The following is a 19,137-nucleotide window of genomic DNA, read 5'->3' as shown; positions in this document are numbered from 1 at the left end:
ACAAATTCCCATATACATCATACTGTATTTTACTGACTTTACTATTTACACGTTTATTGTGAAGTCCAGACATGATTATCAGCTCAGCTCAGCTCATGATTGAAACTTGACTTTTTTAATGAACAATGTCAGAAGTTCTTAAAGTGTTTTCATGGAATTTTTCATAATGTGGTTTGTTACACTCAACATTTAATTATCTCTATCGATGATATACATCAACGGTTTGTTTTACAGGAATATTTTCTTTGGATAGAGCGACCAAATCACGACTATAGCGTTGTAAATTGGGGTTTATTTTGAAAGTCATGGCCGGAAACGATTGATGCTCACTTTACTACGATCAAGGCCCGCCCACACTAAAATAAACTTCCTTTTTTTTAACCTCCGATATAAAAGCCCCTAAACTTAAAAGTTGCATGTGTCATATCAACAACAACAAACTTCCCTTTAATGACTTAATGAACTGAAACTAGTCAGGAAATTACATATTAACCATTAAAAGCCAATTTTACATATTTTATTATTTACCAGCTGGTCAAACTCCACTGTAGTTTTAGGGAAAGTATTTTAATAATATTTTTTAAATGTTAGTAGCCTTTTTATAATAGTATTTTTCATGTGAGTCTGCGCATGTACCATATACATTTAACGATCTTTATATCCAAAAAGAGTCTATGTTAAGAGTCTATGCAAAGAACTTTACAATCTATATAAAGTTTATGTTTAAAGATCTTTATATACAGTCTATAGAAAGTCTGTATAAAGATCTTTATATATGGTCTATATAAATAAATGTATATACAGTCTATATACAGAGTCTATGCAAAGAACTTTAGATACAATCAAGAGCTTTATATACTGTCTCTATAAAGAGTGTATATAAATACCATTGTATAGTGCCTATATAAAGACCTGGTATGGTCCTACTTTACTTTGATATTATATCTTACTTCATATTAAGTCCATCCAGAGTCTATATATAGACCTATATTACATAAAGTATATATAATTTGTTTTAATTACAGTCTATGATAAAGATGGACGACAATACAGCTCACAGAAGTGAAGCCAGATCATCTCGATGTCTATTGCCATCTGACAAAATTATCCCCTTAAAATATAAAACTAAAAAGCCGAATTGAGCCGAAGTGTCGAGGTTATAAATACATGGAGAAAGGCGTATTTTAATTCTCCATCTTTTAAAATGTAAAAGATATAGCGCTTTATATTCAGTCTAATCGCAGATAATCCGTTTACTTGTGTTTGTTTACAGCTCAGTCTTGTCCGGTCCAATATGGCGGCGGCGACGTTGACGTGCATGTCGTGTGTGCGTGTGTGTATGTGTTTGTGTGTGCGCGTGTGGTCAGCTGACAGCGTCACAGCGCCGTGTGTGTGTGTGTGTTGCTCTCCTGACAGGTTAGCATAGCTTAGCTTAGCCTAGCCTATCATAGCCTTGCAGCTCCCAGCCGCAGCTCTGCCGTCGGACCGGGTGGTTATGTTTGCCGGAGACAGGACCGTACGCCGAGGCTCGCGCACCACCGACCCATGGCGGCCGAAATTCAGCCCCAGCCGCAGGCTCGGAAGCCGTGTCTGCTGAGCAAGATCGAGGCTTTCCAGGAGGTCGTGAGCACGGCGGTCATCATCCCCAAAGAAGACGGCGTGATCAGCGTGTCTGAGGACAGGTACCATCCCCGATTCACGCACACCTGCTCCTCCCGTCGGTCACTGACTCGCCTCATACCCGGGCTGAGCCTCAAATTACAAACCGTTCGCTCATTAAGACAGAACCGGGCTATCCAGCATTTCTGTAAATATCTCAGGTGACAGTCACTGAACGTCACTTAACGAACGTTTGTGCCTTAATTAACTTCGGCCTGTTAATATTAAATTTTCCTATTGTCTAATCAAGCTAGCTAAACATGAACTCATTCAAATGTTCGGTCTGTGGCTTGTTTGACATATTTTAGTGACGGATATTTCCACAGTAAACTGGTTAGTTGATTAACCTGTCAACTAACTAGCTACAGTAAGTGATCCAGAGCCCAAACTAACCGGTTTCTAACCTCATCGTCCCTGTTATTCCTGTGTGTTGTGTGTGTGTGTGTGTGGTGACTCAGTAAATGCTGGGACGATGGGGGGTGGGGTGGGGGGTGTATGTCCAAATGTGCCCTGTCCTCATATTAACTTGTACATAGGAACCTGAGCAATTTACGTGTTGAATGATAATAAAAACAAAAATCTGCGGATATGATAATTTGACTGACATATCAATATCAGTGTTAATGATTTGTGATATGAAAAAATGTATTTCACAGCAAAGACAATGCAGAAAAGATGTGAATGTATGTTTACATTTTATGTAAAACTAAATAATATTTATTTCCTATTTTCAAGTTCTACATATTTCTGTTTTCTTTTCATTTACAGTGACTTAAGGATCAAATGTATGGTTGAACTGTAAAATATAAAGCCTACACGTTTCTCTGTCATGATATTCTTCGGAATCATTGCCAAAATGCAGTCAAGAAAAATCCATATTAGTTGAGCCCTGGTATTCAGTCACTCTCACGTCATATCCCCTCCGGATGTGGCCGGAGTGGTTGAAGCAGGAGACGCATTGAGGATCATTTGGGTGCATTCGCACCTTTTACTCTTAACTGTCCACCAGTGAGCAGATCATTCAGGACAGACGTTAATACCAAGTCTGAATGAGGTCAACAGTCCATGACCCTGATCCAGTTCAACTTACTACCTGTGACAGACCTTCATGTTTATCTCCTGTAACGTTTCAGACGTAAATATACATACAATTAATTGTGAGGAAGAACAGGCTGAACCTAGCTGGTGGTAGTTGTACACAAACTGGTCAGAGGAGCCTGTAAAAACAGTGGAGAACCCATAAGCCTTTTTGATTCAGGAGACTGTTTAATTTAAGAGTCCATACATCGGAGTCGTGGGAACAAGCACATTTTAGGGTTAGTGGTTAGATTTAATGATGAATCAGTAGTGGCTGATGGATTTTCTATTGGTTGACTAATCTTTTCAGCTCTAAAATTAAACAGATCTTCATCTGGGGAGAGCTGGGCTTAATTCTAAGAAGTGACAACTTACGAGGGTCATCATCATGACTTTGAATTACATTCAGCTCCAAATGCACATCCTCATCTACATGTTTCCCCATTTTCTCAGACATACTGGCATTTGTGTAACTGTAGAGTCTTCCCACAGTGCATTGCTAAATCCTTCTGGTTTCGCTCCACAGGGCTATTCGAGTATGGCTGAAGAGAGACAGTGGTCAGTACTGGCCCAGCGTCTACCACACATTGCCATGTAAGTATTCTTGCCTAATACTTGTGTTTGATTAATGGTTCTCAGGGTGGATGTTCTGTAAATGCTGTAAGTCGGAAGATGTACGAGTGTGTGACTCTGAGTCAGCAAAGTTGTCCAGGTATCACAATCTTCTTGGAATAGGCCAGTTGCTGATTCCTGTTTTTGCTCTCTCTTCCGCTGCGTGATTGTCTTTCCCCATCATGACCAACATAAATGATACCATCTCTCGGACTGACATGAACGCGTTTGCCTCCATATTAGAGCTCCTGCAGGATCGTTTGTTCTCCTCAGTGCATTATGTCTGTGACACTGTCCGTCCGTGTGTTCCTCCCGTTGTGCAACTCAAGGAAATCCTATGCTACCATCAGCAAGATCTGTAGCTCACAAAATGAGCGGCAGAGGCTTCATTCAGCTCGTTTAACATTTCAGTTTACTGATAGAGACAAACTGAAATGGGTGTTCAGAAGAATACATGTGAATCAGTACTTTCAGGATTTCCAAAATTATTTTCAGTTTGCATAATGATCTGAAGGATTTAAAATGTGATTTAATATATATACACAGAATGATTTTGTCCTTCTTCCTGGGGTTTTTTTCATGTTATTTTTGTGCTGGTAACTGAGATGAAGTCAAATTGCAGCGACTTTTGTCCCACAACCTTCAGCCAAAACATCCAGGATGTTACGACAGCACTCTGTTATTCCCAAATGGTTCAAAGGTCAACATAAATATCTATAATCCCTTCCTTTTGGGGTCATTATCCCACATAACCTTTCAAAAACACAATATATATTTGCTCCCTGTAACAGGAAAAAATGGTGTTTTGCTTTTAATAATATATTACTGGTATCTGTGTTAACTGATTGGGCACTGCTTTGGTTTTGAGATAAAGATGCTTCATTTGGCCAAATACAGATTTTGATCTGAAGCTGTTGAGAGCTGACATTTTTTGCTGCTCTTTTTTAAACGTGAAAATTGCATACAGAAAAATAAACAAGAATATATTTGTAGAGTTAATTTTCTCTCTAACTAATTCGTAAAAAAAATCACCAGATGTGCGAATAAAACAAAAAATGCTAAATAAAACTGCCCAGACGACAATCAAACCAATTTAAATACATTTCATTTTTATAGACCATAATCATTGTTGACTGTGGATTAAAACTGATTTGTGTAGTAAGCAGTTAGCGGCTGCAGGGGGTGGACAGAATAATAAAGGCACCTGTATATGACCAGCATGAAGCTGTGACTGTTGATGATTTGTTGAGAGGGATCATTATTCACCTCTGTTGTGTTGAAGCCTTGGAGCACATTGAAACTTAATGTTTAGTTTTAAAGCTGGTGGGTATAATTTAATGTTATGTTATTGGTATTCAGCAGATTTAATCAGACAGGAAAGACACAAACGGCTCCAATGATTCACATTTAGTCAGAGCTCACGAAGCACATGCACCACTCTGATAAATCTGGCTGAAAATAATGTATCTTGACTCATATCCTTAACCCCCATGTGTCATTATACACAGATCAGCCAACACATTAAAATAGGCAAGAGGTTTAATATTGAAACCGATTGGTGTGTATTATTTGTTAAGGGTATTTTATTACACCATTTTATCATTATTGGCTTCTAAAAACCTGTAAGGACAGTGATGCTGGAAAGTGGGCTGCAGAGAGACAGAAACTACAGTGACAATGAATTTAATGGTACATTTTCTCCAAAGAAACAAACACAGACATACACAGAGGTGGGAAGTAACAAAGTACAAATACTTCGTTGCTGTACTTAAGTAGATTTTTCAGGTATCTGTACTTTACTTGGATATTTAATTTGGCTTGCAGCAAAACTAGACTGTGTCCAGTGATTTTCTTTCTTTCTCTGTACCAGCACTGTGCAGGTTGTTAACAAAAGAGGAAAACGATCCTATTTTGTGTGCCTGGAACTTTCTTCGTTTTGCCATTTTTCATTTTTACTTTTGTACTTAAGTCGATTTCAGAGCCTGCACTTTTTTACTTTTACTTGAGTAAAGGAGTTGAATCAGTACTTCTACTTTTACCAGAGTCTTTTTTAACACAGGTATCTGTACTTCTACTTAAGTAAAAAATGTGAGTACGTTTGCCACCTCTGGACATACATGCAGACTGTTCACTGTTTTTGTTTGTCTTTGTGTCTCCAGCCTCGTGCTCCTGTATGTCCTTTAACCCAGAAACCAGGAGGCTGTCTCTGGGGATGGACACTGGGAGTATCTGTGTAAGTTCGACCAGCAACCTGAGTCCTTTTTCACCTTTTTCCCCATTTCCTCATCAGCTGTGGTCTGTTTGCTGTTCTTGTGGTTTTCAGGGTACTGTACACGCCAGCAGTGTAGTTTGTATTATTGACATGAAGCTCTTTTGAAAATTGCCATCTTCTTTTTGACTCATTAAATGGAGAGCAGTTTTTATTGTGTGTATTTTCGGGAGAAATGTCGGCTGCTCTTCTGAGCAACAGGAATGTTTCTGATGGGGGGGGGTTTATTCAGTTGGAATGAGAGTTTCATCAGGTCACTCTGATCTCAAACTTGGAGAGAAATGAAAAGCTCTGAACTCTGAAATGTCATATTTTCTCCTAAAGCTGCATAGTTGTACCCTTCCATCTTAGTGCTAACCTTAAACAGACTTGATGTTTACTTAAACCAGTTTCAGATATTAAATCATTCTAATCATTATACACCTGAGGATGAAGGGAGTGTTTTTTAGTTTTGCAGGTACTTTACAAACCAAGGTTTTTGACAAATCAAATAGTATTGTGTGATAATGGAGATAGATGAAAAATTAAGGGATCACCAATCAATCTGGACCAAAGTGGAGGAGCAACTCACCAACAAATCACCATTCCAAGTGTAGGGTCCATGCGTTTTAAAGAAATTAAAAGACTAAAATTACAAATGTTTCAAAGTCATTTCACCCCAGTGGTGTTTGTCCATTTAGCACGTTGTCCAGCAGGGAGCAATGACTTTTACTACGGGTGTTCATGTTTGCTTTGAGGATTATCCGTAAAGCTTCTGCCCCCTGACATTTCTTGTAACAGCAACAACAGGTTAAATTTCCCCTGTACCTACACTTTGATTCTTGACAAACTCTCAGATTGCCATGAAATCTTCGGGTGAATGTAATTTAATATGATAGTATATGAATTAACAAAATTCTTGCTTCGCAGAGGATGAACACTGAATTTAATTGGATTTCCTTAAGGTCCAACTCATTAATTACAAATCTCCCAAACCAACAGAAATAAGCATTATGATGTAATGAACATTGTAGTGGTCATGACTCTATAGAGACTGGTGTTCTTGTTTGTTTTAGGAAGTGTATTCTATGTCAAACAAACCTGACATGATGTGATGCAGACCAGTCTATTCTAAGATACAGACTTTTCTACTGTCCAGCTTTTGCTTTTGGTTCTTGACCACTTCTCTGGGTGACTTAGTATGAAACAAGTTTCCCCAAAACACAAAGTCAACATTTTCCCACCCTAAAACTTCCAGTTCCTTCAATGCTTTGTTATGGGTGTTGTCTTCAGAGGAAATCTGTTCTGGTTTTTGCTGCCCGTTACACAGGCCTGCAGTTTTTCAAATTCAGTCATTTGCAGTTACACTTTACGATGGTGAAGCTGGAAAGTATTTCTTAGGAAGGAAGCCCTACACTTCAAGTATTTTAAGGAACATTTGAGACTTTTTCAAGGGCTTTCAGGTGATGTTTTATATGCAGCACAGTTTGCAAACAATGATTATATAATGATTGACAGAGAGTCTCTACTAATCTCATTTTGTGTGTTTACTTGAAAACCCTGTAAAGACATGTTCAAGTTTTAACACAGCGACATCGTTTGTTTTCCCCATTCATTGATTTCCTCAGAACCTTACTCTTGGACCCCAGACAGTGTGAACTTTTATCTTCGCTTCCTGTCTTTCAGGAATTCATCCTGTCAGAGGACTACAACAAGATCACCCCTGCACGCACCTACCAGGGTGAGGGAGGAAGTGTGTGTGGGTGTGGGTGTGTGGGTGTGGGTGTGGGTGGGTGGGTGTCAGTAAATATCACTAGAACCAAAAAGACACCATTGTTCGTTTGTTTTGAGTCCTGTAAAGCTTATTTTTTAACTTTTTTTGTTTTTGTTTTTAACATTGTCACATAGTCGTATGACTTCAGTTGTAAACTTTGATAACTTTATGTAGAACCATAGACTGTATGAAGATGGACGACACATCTACTCTCCACTTTCTCCCACTATCCAGAAAATGAAGTCAAACTATCCTGGACATTTGGAGTCCCGCCGATACACGCACTCGATCAAATGCGAGTCGATCTAAGCTGTCAATCATTAAGTTTCACCTCGTTTTTATAGCATTAAATAAGTAAACTAAACCAAACTTACTGGAAAATTCCATTAAACATACATCAGTTTAATATGAAGGTAAATCCAGGTGAGGGGTGGTGCCTACAGAGCATGCAGGAGGCAGTAGACAAAAAGTCTTGTCCTTCCAAGTTAAAATCGTTGTCAGCGTGTATGCCACCTCTTTTTCAGCCTGGAATATTTGTGTTCTTTCCGTTTTGCGTTTGTCGCTTGTCAGAAACGTAATCAACATCCCCAATCACTCGCTCACTCAGACGTGTTCAGTACATATCACCGGAAAATGTCCAGAATAACTGACTCGGACAATTTTGTTATCACATACAGCCCATCCGGATGACTTCAGCAAAATGTCCCAACTTCAGTGCATGTTAAAAAGCAGCTATTCTGTTATTAGTTGGTGCTTTTCTGGGAAATTGTAAGATCTCAAAAGGTCTCTGCACCAGTGCAGAACAACTTCTTCTACATTAGTTGATGAGATGTTTCTTTAAAGGAGGAAGTGGTGCTGCACCATCTTTCTTCGCTTGTAAATATGCAGATTGGATAGTGTTTTAAAATAGTTAGATTGAGATGAATGCGGATATGGATCTCATGTGTAGTATTTGTGTGTGTGTGTTTTTTTTGCATGTGCAGCCCACCAGGGCAGAGTGACAGTGGTGCTGTTTGTGTTGGAGATGGAGTGGCTACTGAGCACTAGCCAAGACAAAAACTTCAACTGGCACTGCTCGGAGAGCGGCCAGCAGCTGGGGACATACCGCACGGCCGCCTGGGTTTCTGGACTACAGTATCCTTTAACATTCCCAGCTTCCCCTCCTGCTCTGTTTGTGTTGGTTTGCAGACTCCGTGAACCGAGTGGGAAGTGACGAGCCATCTTTGGTGCTTTTGGACTCTGAAAAACCTTTTCATTATGACAACACAGTCTATTTTAAGTCCATAGGGACATAAAACAGGGCAATCGAGATTAGCTTCCAGTTAGTTCATACTGCTGGGAAGGGCTAACAATAGGCATCAGTCATGCTGTTGTCAAGGAAACGGGCCGAGTTGGTTTCGGTAATGGCCAGATGAAAGGCTGCGAGTGCTCCGCAGCAACACTGATCCATACCAATGAGCCTGCCATTAGGCCCGAGCACTGCTAGCCTCAACATGCTAACTTGTCTGCTCTGTTTAGCAAGAGATCCAGTGGGAGACGGTGTTTGTTTTTGTAGTGACTGTATCCACGATTCTGAGGGTCTGATCTGATTCTGTTTGATGAGCAGCCCCGTAGGACAAAACCCCAAACTGCAGAGCTAATATTGAATGTTTTGAAGTTTTGAAGTTTTTTAAACAACACATTAGAAGGTTTTCAAGTGAGAGAGGTCACATATTTTTATTAATACATTTTCGGACAGCAAAACGACTTGTTGAATATAAGTATAAGTCAAGATAAGAATTTTTTAGTCCAACTATAGGGATATTTGCTGTGTTTTGTAAGAATAGAAACACCAATAAAACTAGAAGGTCACTGAGTAGAGCGCAAACTTCCACCAAGGCCCAACAATCTCCTTAATTTAAATCTAGCTGCACCAAAATTGCAAACATACACAAAGATATCAGCTCCATAAATATGCCTGAATTTTTTCATCAAGATCCATGAATTATTCCCTAACCACAATGAAAGCAGGATTGCACAGTCGGATGAAGTTACACCTGGGTGCCTTTGTAGCTTGTGGTCTTGTATTTTTCTGTCCTACGAAGCTGGTTCACTTCTTACTGGAGTAAATCCCCATGGTAACTCATGCTAAACTGCCAAGCTTCACTGTTAAGTTCATTATAACAGAATAAATCTCAACTACTGACAACTGAAAAAGCAATAGTTTAGGATACAGTGACGTGAGAAATAATGAATGTCAGGTTTTAAAACAGAGCTTCTAACAAACGGAGGAAGTGTTTTTCGAAATATATCAATACATCACAAATGTTAAGGCAGTGTTAGGATAAGTGAAGCCGGATAACGAAAAGATATCCTGGGTATGTTGAATTCTCTTCGTTGTACAGGCCCCTGGTTGTAAAGTGTGAGAGCAGCAGGAAGCAACGAGCTGCGATGCCTGATAAGATAGAAGACAGATCTTGTGATGCTAATAATCAAGATTGAGAAACTGACTGGCTGCTCTCAGGTTCACTGTCAGTGACGGTGCCATAGTCCTGCGTTTTTTGTGTCTAAATATTCTGGCTGCTTGGGAAAGGTCAAACTTTTGAATGTGTCATATTTGCTCAACAACTATTCATGCAGATGAGTTTTTGTAGATAATATTTTAGTGAAACAATATTCAACTTCTTCCAAGTTGTTACTCAATTCTAAATGGTTGATGCTTGATTAGGAAGACCATCCGTTTTCCACCTTTTAAGTTTGAACCTGGAGAAGACTTGGATGGGGTCGAACCGCCCTCGTCATGTTGCAAGCATAATATCGACCAAATCTATGCTCCACTGAGACGACACACATTGTTTACTGTGGTGGACAAGTTGTCTTTGTAAATTTATTTGTAAAAGCTTTCTGCAGAAAGGATGACACGTCTGTACCGTGTGTCTGTGCTCATATTTAAGTGTCTCTGTGTGGGTTACCTCTGACCCCAAAACAGGGGTGAGCGGAAATAGTATCATGTATTGTTAGGGTGTTGTGTCAGTCAGCTGAGGGGCAAAGAGTAGAGCAAAAGGTCACTGTAGAATTCAGGTGATCTCAGGATCAACTTCTGCATGAAATGAATAGACAATGTGCTCACATGCTAGACAGTGGGTGCACCATAAAGTTAATGTTGAGCTGTACTCTAGATTAGAAAGGCTGCTGTAAGCATAAACTAAGAAGTTATTAAGTCAATTTCCATTACATCACAAAGGCACAAAGCTCCTGAAAACTCATTTTCCAGTATTTAGATTAGTATTGTTTTAGATCGTTTAGAATAATGAGGGTTGTCTTTGTGCAGTGGTTGTTTTTTGCTCTTCTACAGTGTTGTCAGTGTTGTGACTTAACCACCTCAAATAGCTCATGTTAGTTGTAGGTTGTTGAGCACAGCTGCTCTGTTGAAACTACAGTAATTATTTTTGATTTGTGTTTTTTTGGTCGAGAAGTAGATCAAATCTGAATTGAAGCATCAGTCGTCTCTTAAGCAGGACAGTTTCTTCTTTTTTGACCTTAATGTACACTAAGATTCGATGTGGAGACCAGACACGCCTTCGTAGGGGACCAGTCCGGTCAGGTGACCATCCTGAAGCTGGAGCAGGACAGCTGCAGCCTGGTCACCACCTTCAAGGGACACACTGGTACACGACACACACATTAACCAATCAATAATCAATCAGTTTGTTCTATCTTATGTAACTGAATATTTTAGAGTTTTGAACTGTGGATCAGACAAAACAAGGAATTGAATGTGATGTAGGTAATGTGACGGCACTGAGTTGGGACCCGGTCCAGAGGGTGCTGTTCTCCGGCAGCTCAGACCACTCCATCATCATGTGGGACATCGGAGGGCGAAAAGGAACAGCCATTGAACTGCAAGGACACAAGTAAGAATCACCAACTCTCAAAATGTTATTTATTGTTATCCAGCTGAATGGACACTTGAGTTATAATTATACACAATTCTTTTGTGCTGATAGATTGCTGTTGTCTTTTTCGTATTCATTACTTTGTTTTCCTCCTTACGACTTTATTCAGACATGACAGACAGGGTCGCAGGGTGTGCACAATATTTGAGTGAGAGAGGCAGGAGCGGTGTGTGAACAGCATGAATATAATGACAGAAGAGGAGGCAGCATCAGTGAAATAATTGTTTTGTGATTCAAGTCATTTTATCTCTGCCTTTGCATATTTAACCTTTACGTTAATCCGACAACATTCAATTACTAGCTTCTGAACAGAAATTTGAAAAACATCGTCCTTGACATCAGTGAATTGTGAAGAAAATCTTTCACAGTTTTCTGACATTTTATAGATCAATTGATTCATTGATTAATGAATTTAGATCAACACATATGATATCAGATTTATGTATTGGTGTGTGTGAGTAAAGCTAGTGTTTACCCACTAGCTTAATGTGGCTGTTGTGTCGCAGAGTGCAGGGTTTAAAATCTTGAATTTGGACTTTTAAAAATTTTAAATATTCTTCATAGAACCCATGCTGGGACATCATCTCTGCTCTTTACTGTTTATTTCAGCGCTTGCTTAGTCTATTGTCCAATGAATGTGTGTGTGCGTGCACTCTCTCTACAGTGACAAGGTTCAGGGATTGTGCTACGCCTCACACACTCGTCAGCTCATCTCCTGCAGCTCAGATGGAGGCATCGTCATCTGGAACATGGACGTAACAAGACAAGAGGTGATAGAGTGTAACATCAACCCAACACGCAAACACAGGCACTTATTCATAATCTATGAACTGCTGTGCGTTTTCACTGTGGTTCAGACAAACCGCTCATATTTACTTTCCCTCCTGCTCTGGAATGAATTCTCTGAAGAAACAAACGTCTCCTCTCCCTCTCTGCTCTCCACACACTTACTGACTACTTGATTGCTTCTTCATTTACACAGAGTCACTTTCATTCCGCCACCGTGCCATTCTGCTCTGTTATTCGGCCCAAATTCTCATCTCAATTTTATTTTCTGACTCATTGGTTCTGTTGCAGCTGAGATCCCTTGCGGCGAGCCTTAAAATATAATCAGTCGGTGGCTGCTGTTCCCCAAATGGTCACTCTCAGCTAAACGTTGCTCTGTGCAGCTTAATCACGCAGGGAAGGAGGTTAAATAGCATAATCATTAGAGCTTTGCGATTTAGAGAGTGGAAAGAGGTAAAACTGAAGAGGAGTTGAATTCTTTTGTTTAATTAATACTGATGTATCATGAACAAAAATAATCACATATAGTTATAGTTTTGTGTCCCCTCTTTATTCTGAGTCACATCCTGACTTCAAGTTTAATATTGATATTCTTAACTGCATGTCCAAAGAAAACCAAATAGTCAAATGTTAGTTTTCCTTCAATCACTTTTCCACCCAACAGCTTAAAATCTTAATGAAAAGTTTGACGTCAGTTCTACCTTTACACATCTAAACATTTGTGGTTGATTTAAGTTTGTTTTATATATTGACTATTATTCCATAGTTTGGAAAAGGAAACTCTAAAAACGGGAAACATCTATAATTTAAGAATTGTGTGTTGGCACAGACTCCGGAGTGGCTTGACAGTGACTCATGTCAGAAGTGTGAGCAGCCTTTCTTCTGGAACTTCAAACAGATGTGGGACAGTAAGAAGATCGGCCTACGACAGGTACAATACACACACACACATCTATTTTTATTTTAATCATTTCATTTCTATATAAAACGTGAATGGCTCCCAGTAGAGCTCATAACTCCGCCAAGGCCCAACAGTCCCATGAAATTCAGTCAAGTTGCACCAAGTTACACAGATTCAGATTTAGATCCAACTCTTTGTCCAGATTCTTTCTTTACTCATGTGTCAACCCAAGATTCATGGAATCAGTTCAGTTGTTTTTTATCCTGCTTACAAACAAACCAATGTGCAGAGGCGAAAACATAACGTCCTTCATGGAGGTAAAAAACCATAGTTACAAAGCATCAGATCCAAAACTACCATCACTGCTCTGACATCAGTTACTCATCTAAAACAGATGCACTGATTCTGTAGCTGTTAACAACTATCCTGCAAACGCACACAACTCTTCACTTGTGTTACACTAATGGCAAGCAAACATCCTGTGGCTGTTTTATTACCTCATTCACAGGAACAGCTTTGCGTCGTGGTTACTCGTTTGTGTCAATGGATTCACTAACAGACGTTTTTCGGCTGCACAGCAATTTTCAGGAGCGGTCTGTTGCAGGAACCAAACACAACGCAGGGTTATGTTTGTGTTTCTGCAGATCAGGTTTCACAAACAGACACGTCATAGTTGCACATGAAGAAGTCTCAGTATTACTGAAGACAAACATTGAGCAGCTCATAATGTTGACGGTAACTCTATGAGAACGGAGGAGGTTTCTGTTTCTACAAACATTCAGAGACAAACATGATCAAGAGAGCACAAACAGAAATGTTACAGGAGCATTCCAGTGATGGTACAGGCGGTCACATGATCTGGACTTCAGCCAGGCTGACTCATGACTCTGACTTGAACTTTCGGACTCGGAATGACTTGTTGTTTTCCTGTTCAAGACCATGGAGGAAAAATCCTGCTCTGTAAATCAAACTCTCATTTTTCTGACATTAGATCAGACTGCTGTTGGTCTGATTCATGTTGTGTGTGATCACAGACACATGTAAATTAATCAATGGCAACATGCAAAGCTCAGAAATGACATGTTTGTAATTATAGTTACTAGATTAACTGGTCAGTTTAATTTTAAATGAAGTACATTTTAATTTTAAGTAAAAATTTAAAAAATTGTTTTAATATAATCATTGATTGTCTTAATTGATTTGATTTGGTGAAGGTGCATATTATCTAAGCAGGCTTAACTCTGGGACTCCACAGAAACCCTGTTCAGACCTGGTATTTGCATCCAACCTGAGTGATCTGATCTTCTACGGCTCAAATGATGAACCGAAAATATGTTTTACACATCATCTGGCCCATAGATGGAATTATTTGTGGCCACTGCCCCAATATTTACATAGACGTCCACATACCAAATCTCTTTTTTTGTGCCTACGCCAGCGACAGCCAGTGGCCAGTGTTATGTTTTGGGATTGTCCGACCGTCCGTCTCATTCTTTGTGGAAACTTCTTCAAATTTGGTACAAACATTCAGTTGGACTCAAGAGTCAACTGTGCAGATTTTGGTGGTCAGAGGTCAAAGTCGCTGTGACCTCATTGGCTTGTGAATGTGATATCTCACCTCTAGGGAATCCAAATTTGGTACACACACACACACACACACACACACACACACACACACACACACACACACACACACTGTCATCAGACACATCTTCAAACTGTCTTAAAACCCAATAATTCGTTTTTTGTGAACAAAAAAACATATGCTTATATTTGCAAATAGAGCAGTGAAGTGAGATGCGATTACAAGTGCTCACTGGAGACACATTCAGAATCAGGATGCATTTTAATTCCAGGTGTAAACACAGGTACTTAGAGTAGCTCACGTAGAATGGATGTAAAAAAACCAGGTCTGAACGGAAGCAGAATTTCCCCTGACTTGAAAAGCAGTGATTTCCTTTCCTCCCCTGGTCTTTCAGATACTCCCACACACCTGTGTAACTCTGCTGCTGCTGATAACAGATAATATTGTTGCTAATCAAAGCTGACAGGTTCAAGTCCTCCTGTGTTTTTCCAGCATCACTGTAGGAAGTGTGGCCAAGCCGTGTGCGGCAAGTGTTCGTCCAAGCGCTCCACCATCCCCCTCATGGGCTTCGAGTTCGAGGTGCGTGTGTGTGACAGCTGCCACGAGTCCATCACTGATGAGGAGTGAGTAACAATCGGCCTCTGTCGTCGCCATGTACTGGCCCTTTGTGCCAGCGGCTTCCTCAGCGCTTGCACAGTGAAGTAACCGTCGCCCCCCTCTTTGTGTTTCAGCCGAGCGCCCACAGCCACCTTCCACGACAGCAAGCACAGCGTTGTTTACATGCACTATGAGCCCACCACTGGAAATCTGCTCACCTCTGGCACTGACAAGGTTATCAAGGTCTGTGAACCAACTGTTGTATTTCCAAGTCTCAGATAAGACAAGCAAGTGAATATGGTTAACAAAACTAATCAGGCTGAGTTTTAACTCTACCCAGGCGATTTCTTCCTTTGCATGCTTAAGGCTCGATTAACCTGCCAGGAGGAACTCCCTATTCATACCAACCCTGTGCACTGTGTATGAATGTTTAAGTTTCTCCAGCCCTATGAGGCCTCTGGGGACTTTAGGCCCTGCGGCAGTTGCTCACTTTTCCTGGCAGGTAATCCAGCCTTGACCATATCAGGTTTTTGACATGACAAGTATGAATACAGTTTGGTGGAAAGCCAATAGTGAACCACCATAGGCCGTATATAAAGATGGACGACATGTCTCCACCTCCTCCAACTATCCAGAAATGAAGCCAAAATATCCAGGATATAAACTGTGCCAACTTGCTCCAAGGACGTCATTTGGAGCAAGAATCTGTGGTGTAGTGATCGCGTGATGGAGCCAAGGTAGAGAGGTCCCTTCAATAAATTAGACCTTGAGGTCTTGGCTGGTACTCCAGAGACTTTGAGTCCGAATGACGTCCTTGGCACAAGATGGCAGCTTTCGCATCCGGGATATGTTGGCTTCATTTCTGAATAGTGGGGGGAAGTGGAGATGCATTTTCCATCGCTATTTATTGTCTATGATCTAAACAAACACATGCATATTACAAACTGTATTTGAAATCTGTCTTTTCACACATGGTTCATGCTGGTCTCTGAGGTTTAGAAAATCGGTAGAAGAGCCTCTTTAACTGCTTTGTCTCTATTTGAATAAAAAAACCAGATGATGTCTTCTGTTTGTCTGCAGCTGTGGGACATGACTCCTGTGGTGTCCTGAGGTCTGGGGACGCACGGCAGCAGTCAGCGGGAACCTCTGCTCACCAAACTGTGAGAGTTTAACGCGAACAGCCGCACTTGGAAGAGAAAGAGAGCAGCGTATTCAACAGTATTGATGTCATCCGGATAATATTTAACAGTTATTCAACAACAAGCTGCGGCTGTTGCGCGTCCACAGTGAGGACACTGCAGGGAGCAGTGCAGCCTGGGATCAGGACAGGCCTCGGTTGGCGCAAGAATACAGACAGTTGTTGGTGTTTGTTTTGTGTGTCTGCATGTTTGTCTGCGTCTGTGCTGTCTGAGTGTGTGTGTGTGTGTGTGTGTGTGTGAGGGAATGAGGTGTTTGACTTTGTGAGCAGCTGACACTTTATTTGCTTGATTTTCATGCATTCCTTTCCGCTTCTCATGCTGGAAACTCACCAAACAAGCTTCTGCACTGCGGCCAGCGGATACCCTCCAACCAAACCTGACTTGTGAAGCTCTTCGTGGATCTGGACCCCAACTCAATGACAGATTTAATCTCACGGTTAGCCGGCTGCAGATTCTCCTCAAGAGGGAGCTGCGTATTCATTGTCAAACCTCATCTACGCTCAACAACCTGCACCACCCGCAGGGAAGCAAAGTAACAGCAGTAGATAAGACTTACAGATGGGGTCCTCTACAGGCAAATGTTAAGTTTTAGAGAAGTAATCGAATCAACAATTGTTCACCTTTCTAAACACTCAATTGTTTTTGCAGGTTGTGCATTTATCACACAAACATATTTTTTCGTTTTGCTTATTTTCTATATTTTCTAGTTCATATCTAAAATATAAAACATGTAAACAAATGGACAAGTCAGCCTCATTGCCTGCGGGTAGCAGAAGCATCAACACTGCAGGAGCTGTTGCCTTCCTTGCCTGTAGATGGTGCTACTGAGAATATTGACAGTAAACGTAAGCGAGGTTAACTCAGGACAATGGACGCTGACAGGATTTCAGACGGTGTCATGGTTGTCTCAGTGCAGAATACCCCTGTTAGGTTCTGTCATCTGTAAATTATTGAATCAATGTCCTTCTAATCTTTTAAAATATACTCTATGTTCTTTTGAGATTATTTATTATTTCAAGCTTGTCCTAAATGTTTCTAACATGCAAAAGCACATATCATCAAAAACCAATCAGAGGCAGCACTTAAATACTTTACATGTGAAAACACTGACAGGAAACTCGTGAACATGGTTTACTCTCGTTTTGTTCTCATCATTACTGTTTTGTTTTTGTCACTTTACTGTAAATATATATTAACGTCTGCACTGGAATCAAGAAGCAAAATGTTGTTACAAACCAATGCTGTGAAGATGAAATTTTTTTTTTACGATTATCACTTTTGTGCTTTAATGGTCAGATGATAATTAAGTTGAATTAACCCCCTCTGTATGTTTCCAAAGATGTTTGAAAATAATGTTTGTGTCTGATGCTTTATAAGGATTTTCTCCAACAATATAGAAAAGAGAAAACGTTCTTGACTGTTTGATAGCTCCTCATGAAGGTTCATTTACAGCAGCTATTAAACTCATGAGTATGAGCCTGAGGTTTCTCTGAGGCTTCAGCCCCTAAACTACAAATTATGTGTATTGAATTTATTTCCAAATGGTTTCTAATGCACCACATCTTGTTTGAGGTTTGGTTTATTGATAATTGTTGCTGCCTGGATTAGTATCCCCACACCAGAAGACACAATTGCTTGTTTTGAAAAGGAAATACCAGTGATCATGGTCAAGTTTGTGATTTAGAGCAAAAATGTGCAGAATCACCGGTGTTGTCCAAACCCAGAAAACAACAGACACAAAATTTAAATCAACAAAACCTAAACTTCTGCTGCAGTCAAAATAAACTCATCTGAGGCCAGTTGTGATCATTGATGTAACGTTGTGTGTATGAATAATATATTAAAACAGCAGGTATTTACCTACGTGACTGGACTGTGTCTAAATGGTGTTTGTTGGATCAGTATTTTTCTTTCTTTTTACACATGTAGTTTCCTCTGAAATGTTTAATTCCACAAAGGTTTTTCCTTATATTTCTGTTACACATCGGACAAATCTTTCAGCCTTTTGTTTTTAAAGATGCTGGTTTCACAGCCATGACTGTGGACAGAAAAACTATCAACACTCCTGGAGCTTTTCACATTGTCCACTGTTATATATATTACATAGTATATAGAGTGCAGGCTCAATATACATTAAGTTATTTTTCTAAATAGATACCAAATAGCATTTTGTTCCCAAGCTGAAAAACTTAAGGAGAAATCCTAAATGAACAGCCAGCCACTATTTATTATTTTAGGGACTAGTCTATCCATTACTAAATTTAATTTTCTCAATTAACTGTCACAATTAACACATACTATCATATGGTAATTAGTTTAGTCCATATTTTCAAAGGCAATTGTATTTATAAAGCATTTTTTTTATACACAGGTAGATTCAAGGTGCTAAAGGTATTAATTTCATATGAAACTGAAGAGCTGCAACTCTGGAGGCAGCAGATTTTTTATATTTTCTAACTTGAGAAATTACAGAAAGAAATAATTGATTGTCAAAGTTTTGATACATTTTCTGTCACTAGGGTTATTATCTTAATTTATTTCCAATACAACAGAAACTTGAATTTCAGTATTATACTAAATTGTCTTTAGGACAAAGACTGAATGTATGAATCCGTAGAATTTTGATGAAATGTAAACATGAAGAGTCTTTTCCAATATTGTTTTACAGATGGATGTAAAGTGGTGACTACTCTGTGTCTATACAAAGTGGCCTGAATCCATACATATAAATGATCGACTTGTGATAGAATGAAGACATCACAAT

General features: G+C 39.8%; 1 protein-coding gene across 1 annotated transcript; it reads left to right on the top strand.

Annotated features, from left to right (window-relative positions):
- The first annotated feature begins 1,353 nt into the window (after positions 1–1,353).
- wdfy2 (WD repeat and FYVE domain containing 2) lies at positions 1,354–18,246 on the top strand. Its single transcript, XM_035173756.2, has 12 exons — positions 1,354–1,682; positions 3,263–3,330; positions 5,508–5,581; positions 7,283–7,337; positions 8,354–8,504; positions 10,905–11,017; positions 11,137–11,263; positions 11,970–12,075; positions 12,921–13,022; positions 15,070–15,200; positions 15,309–15,417; positions 16,255–18,246. Exons 1-12 carry the CDS (start codon positions 1,546–1,548, stop codon positions 16,282–16,284), a joined length of 1,203 nt encoding a protein of 400 aa, XP_035029647.1. The 5' UTR covers positions 1,354–1,545; the 3' UTR covers positions 16,285–18,246.
- The last annotated feature ends 891 nt before the right edge of the window (positions 18,247–19,137 follow it).

The sequence above is a fragment of the Hippoglossus stenolepis genome, chromosome 13, assembly GCF_022539355.2.
Source record: "Hippoglossus stenolepis isolate QCI-W04-F060 chromosome 13, HSTE1.2, whole genome shotgun sequence".
Classification (NCBI taxonomy): Eukaryota; Metazoa; Chordata; class Actinopteri; order Pleuronectiformes; family Pleuronectidae; genus Hippoglossus; species Hippoglossus stenolepis.
Note: the sequence above shows the minus strand (reverse complement) of the source record. Positions and strands in the feature narration are given on the sequence as shown.

Excerpts from the sequence above, each read along its gene's own strand:
- wdfy2 (XM_035173756.2), top strand. The coding sequence starts at position 1,546 with ATGGCGGCCGAAATTCAGCCCCAGCCGCAGGCTCGGAAGCCGTGTCTG. Across the intron at positions 1,683-3,262 it reads ATCAGCGTGTCTGAGGACAG|GGCTATTCGAGTATGGCTGA; the intron begins GTACCATCCCCG and ends TTCGCTCCACAG. Across the intron at positions 13,023-15,069 it reads AGAAGATCGGCCTACGACAG|CATCACTGTAGGAAGTGTGG; the intron begins GTACAATACACA and ends GTGTTTTTCCAG.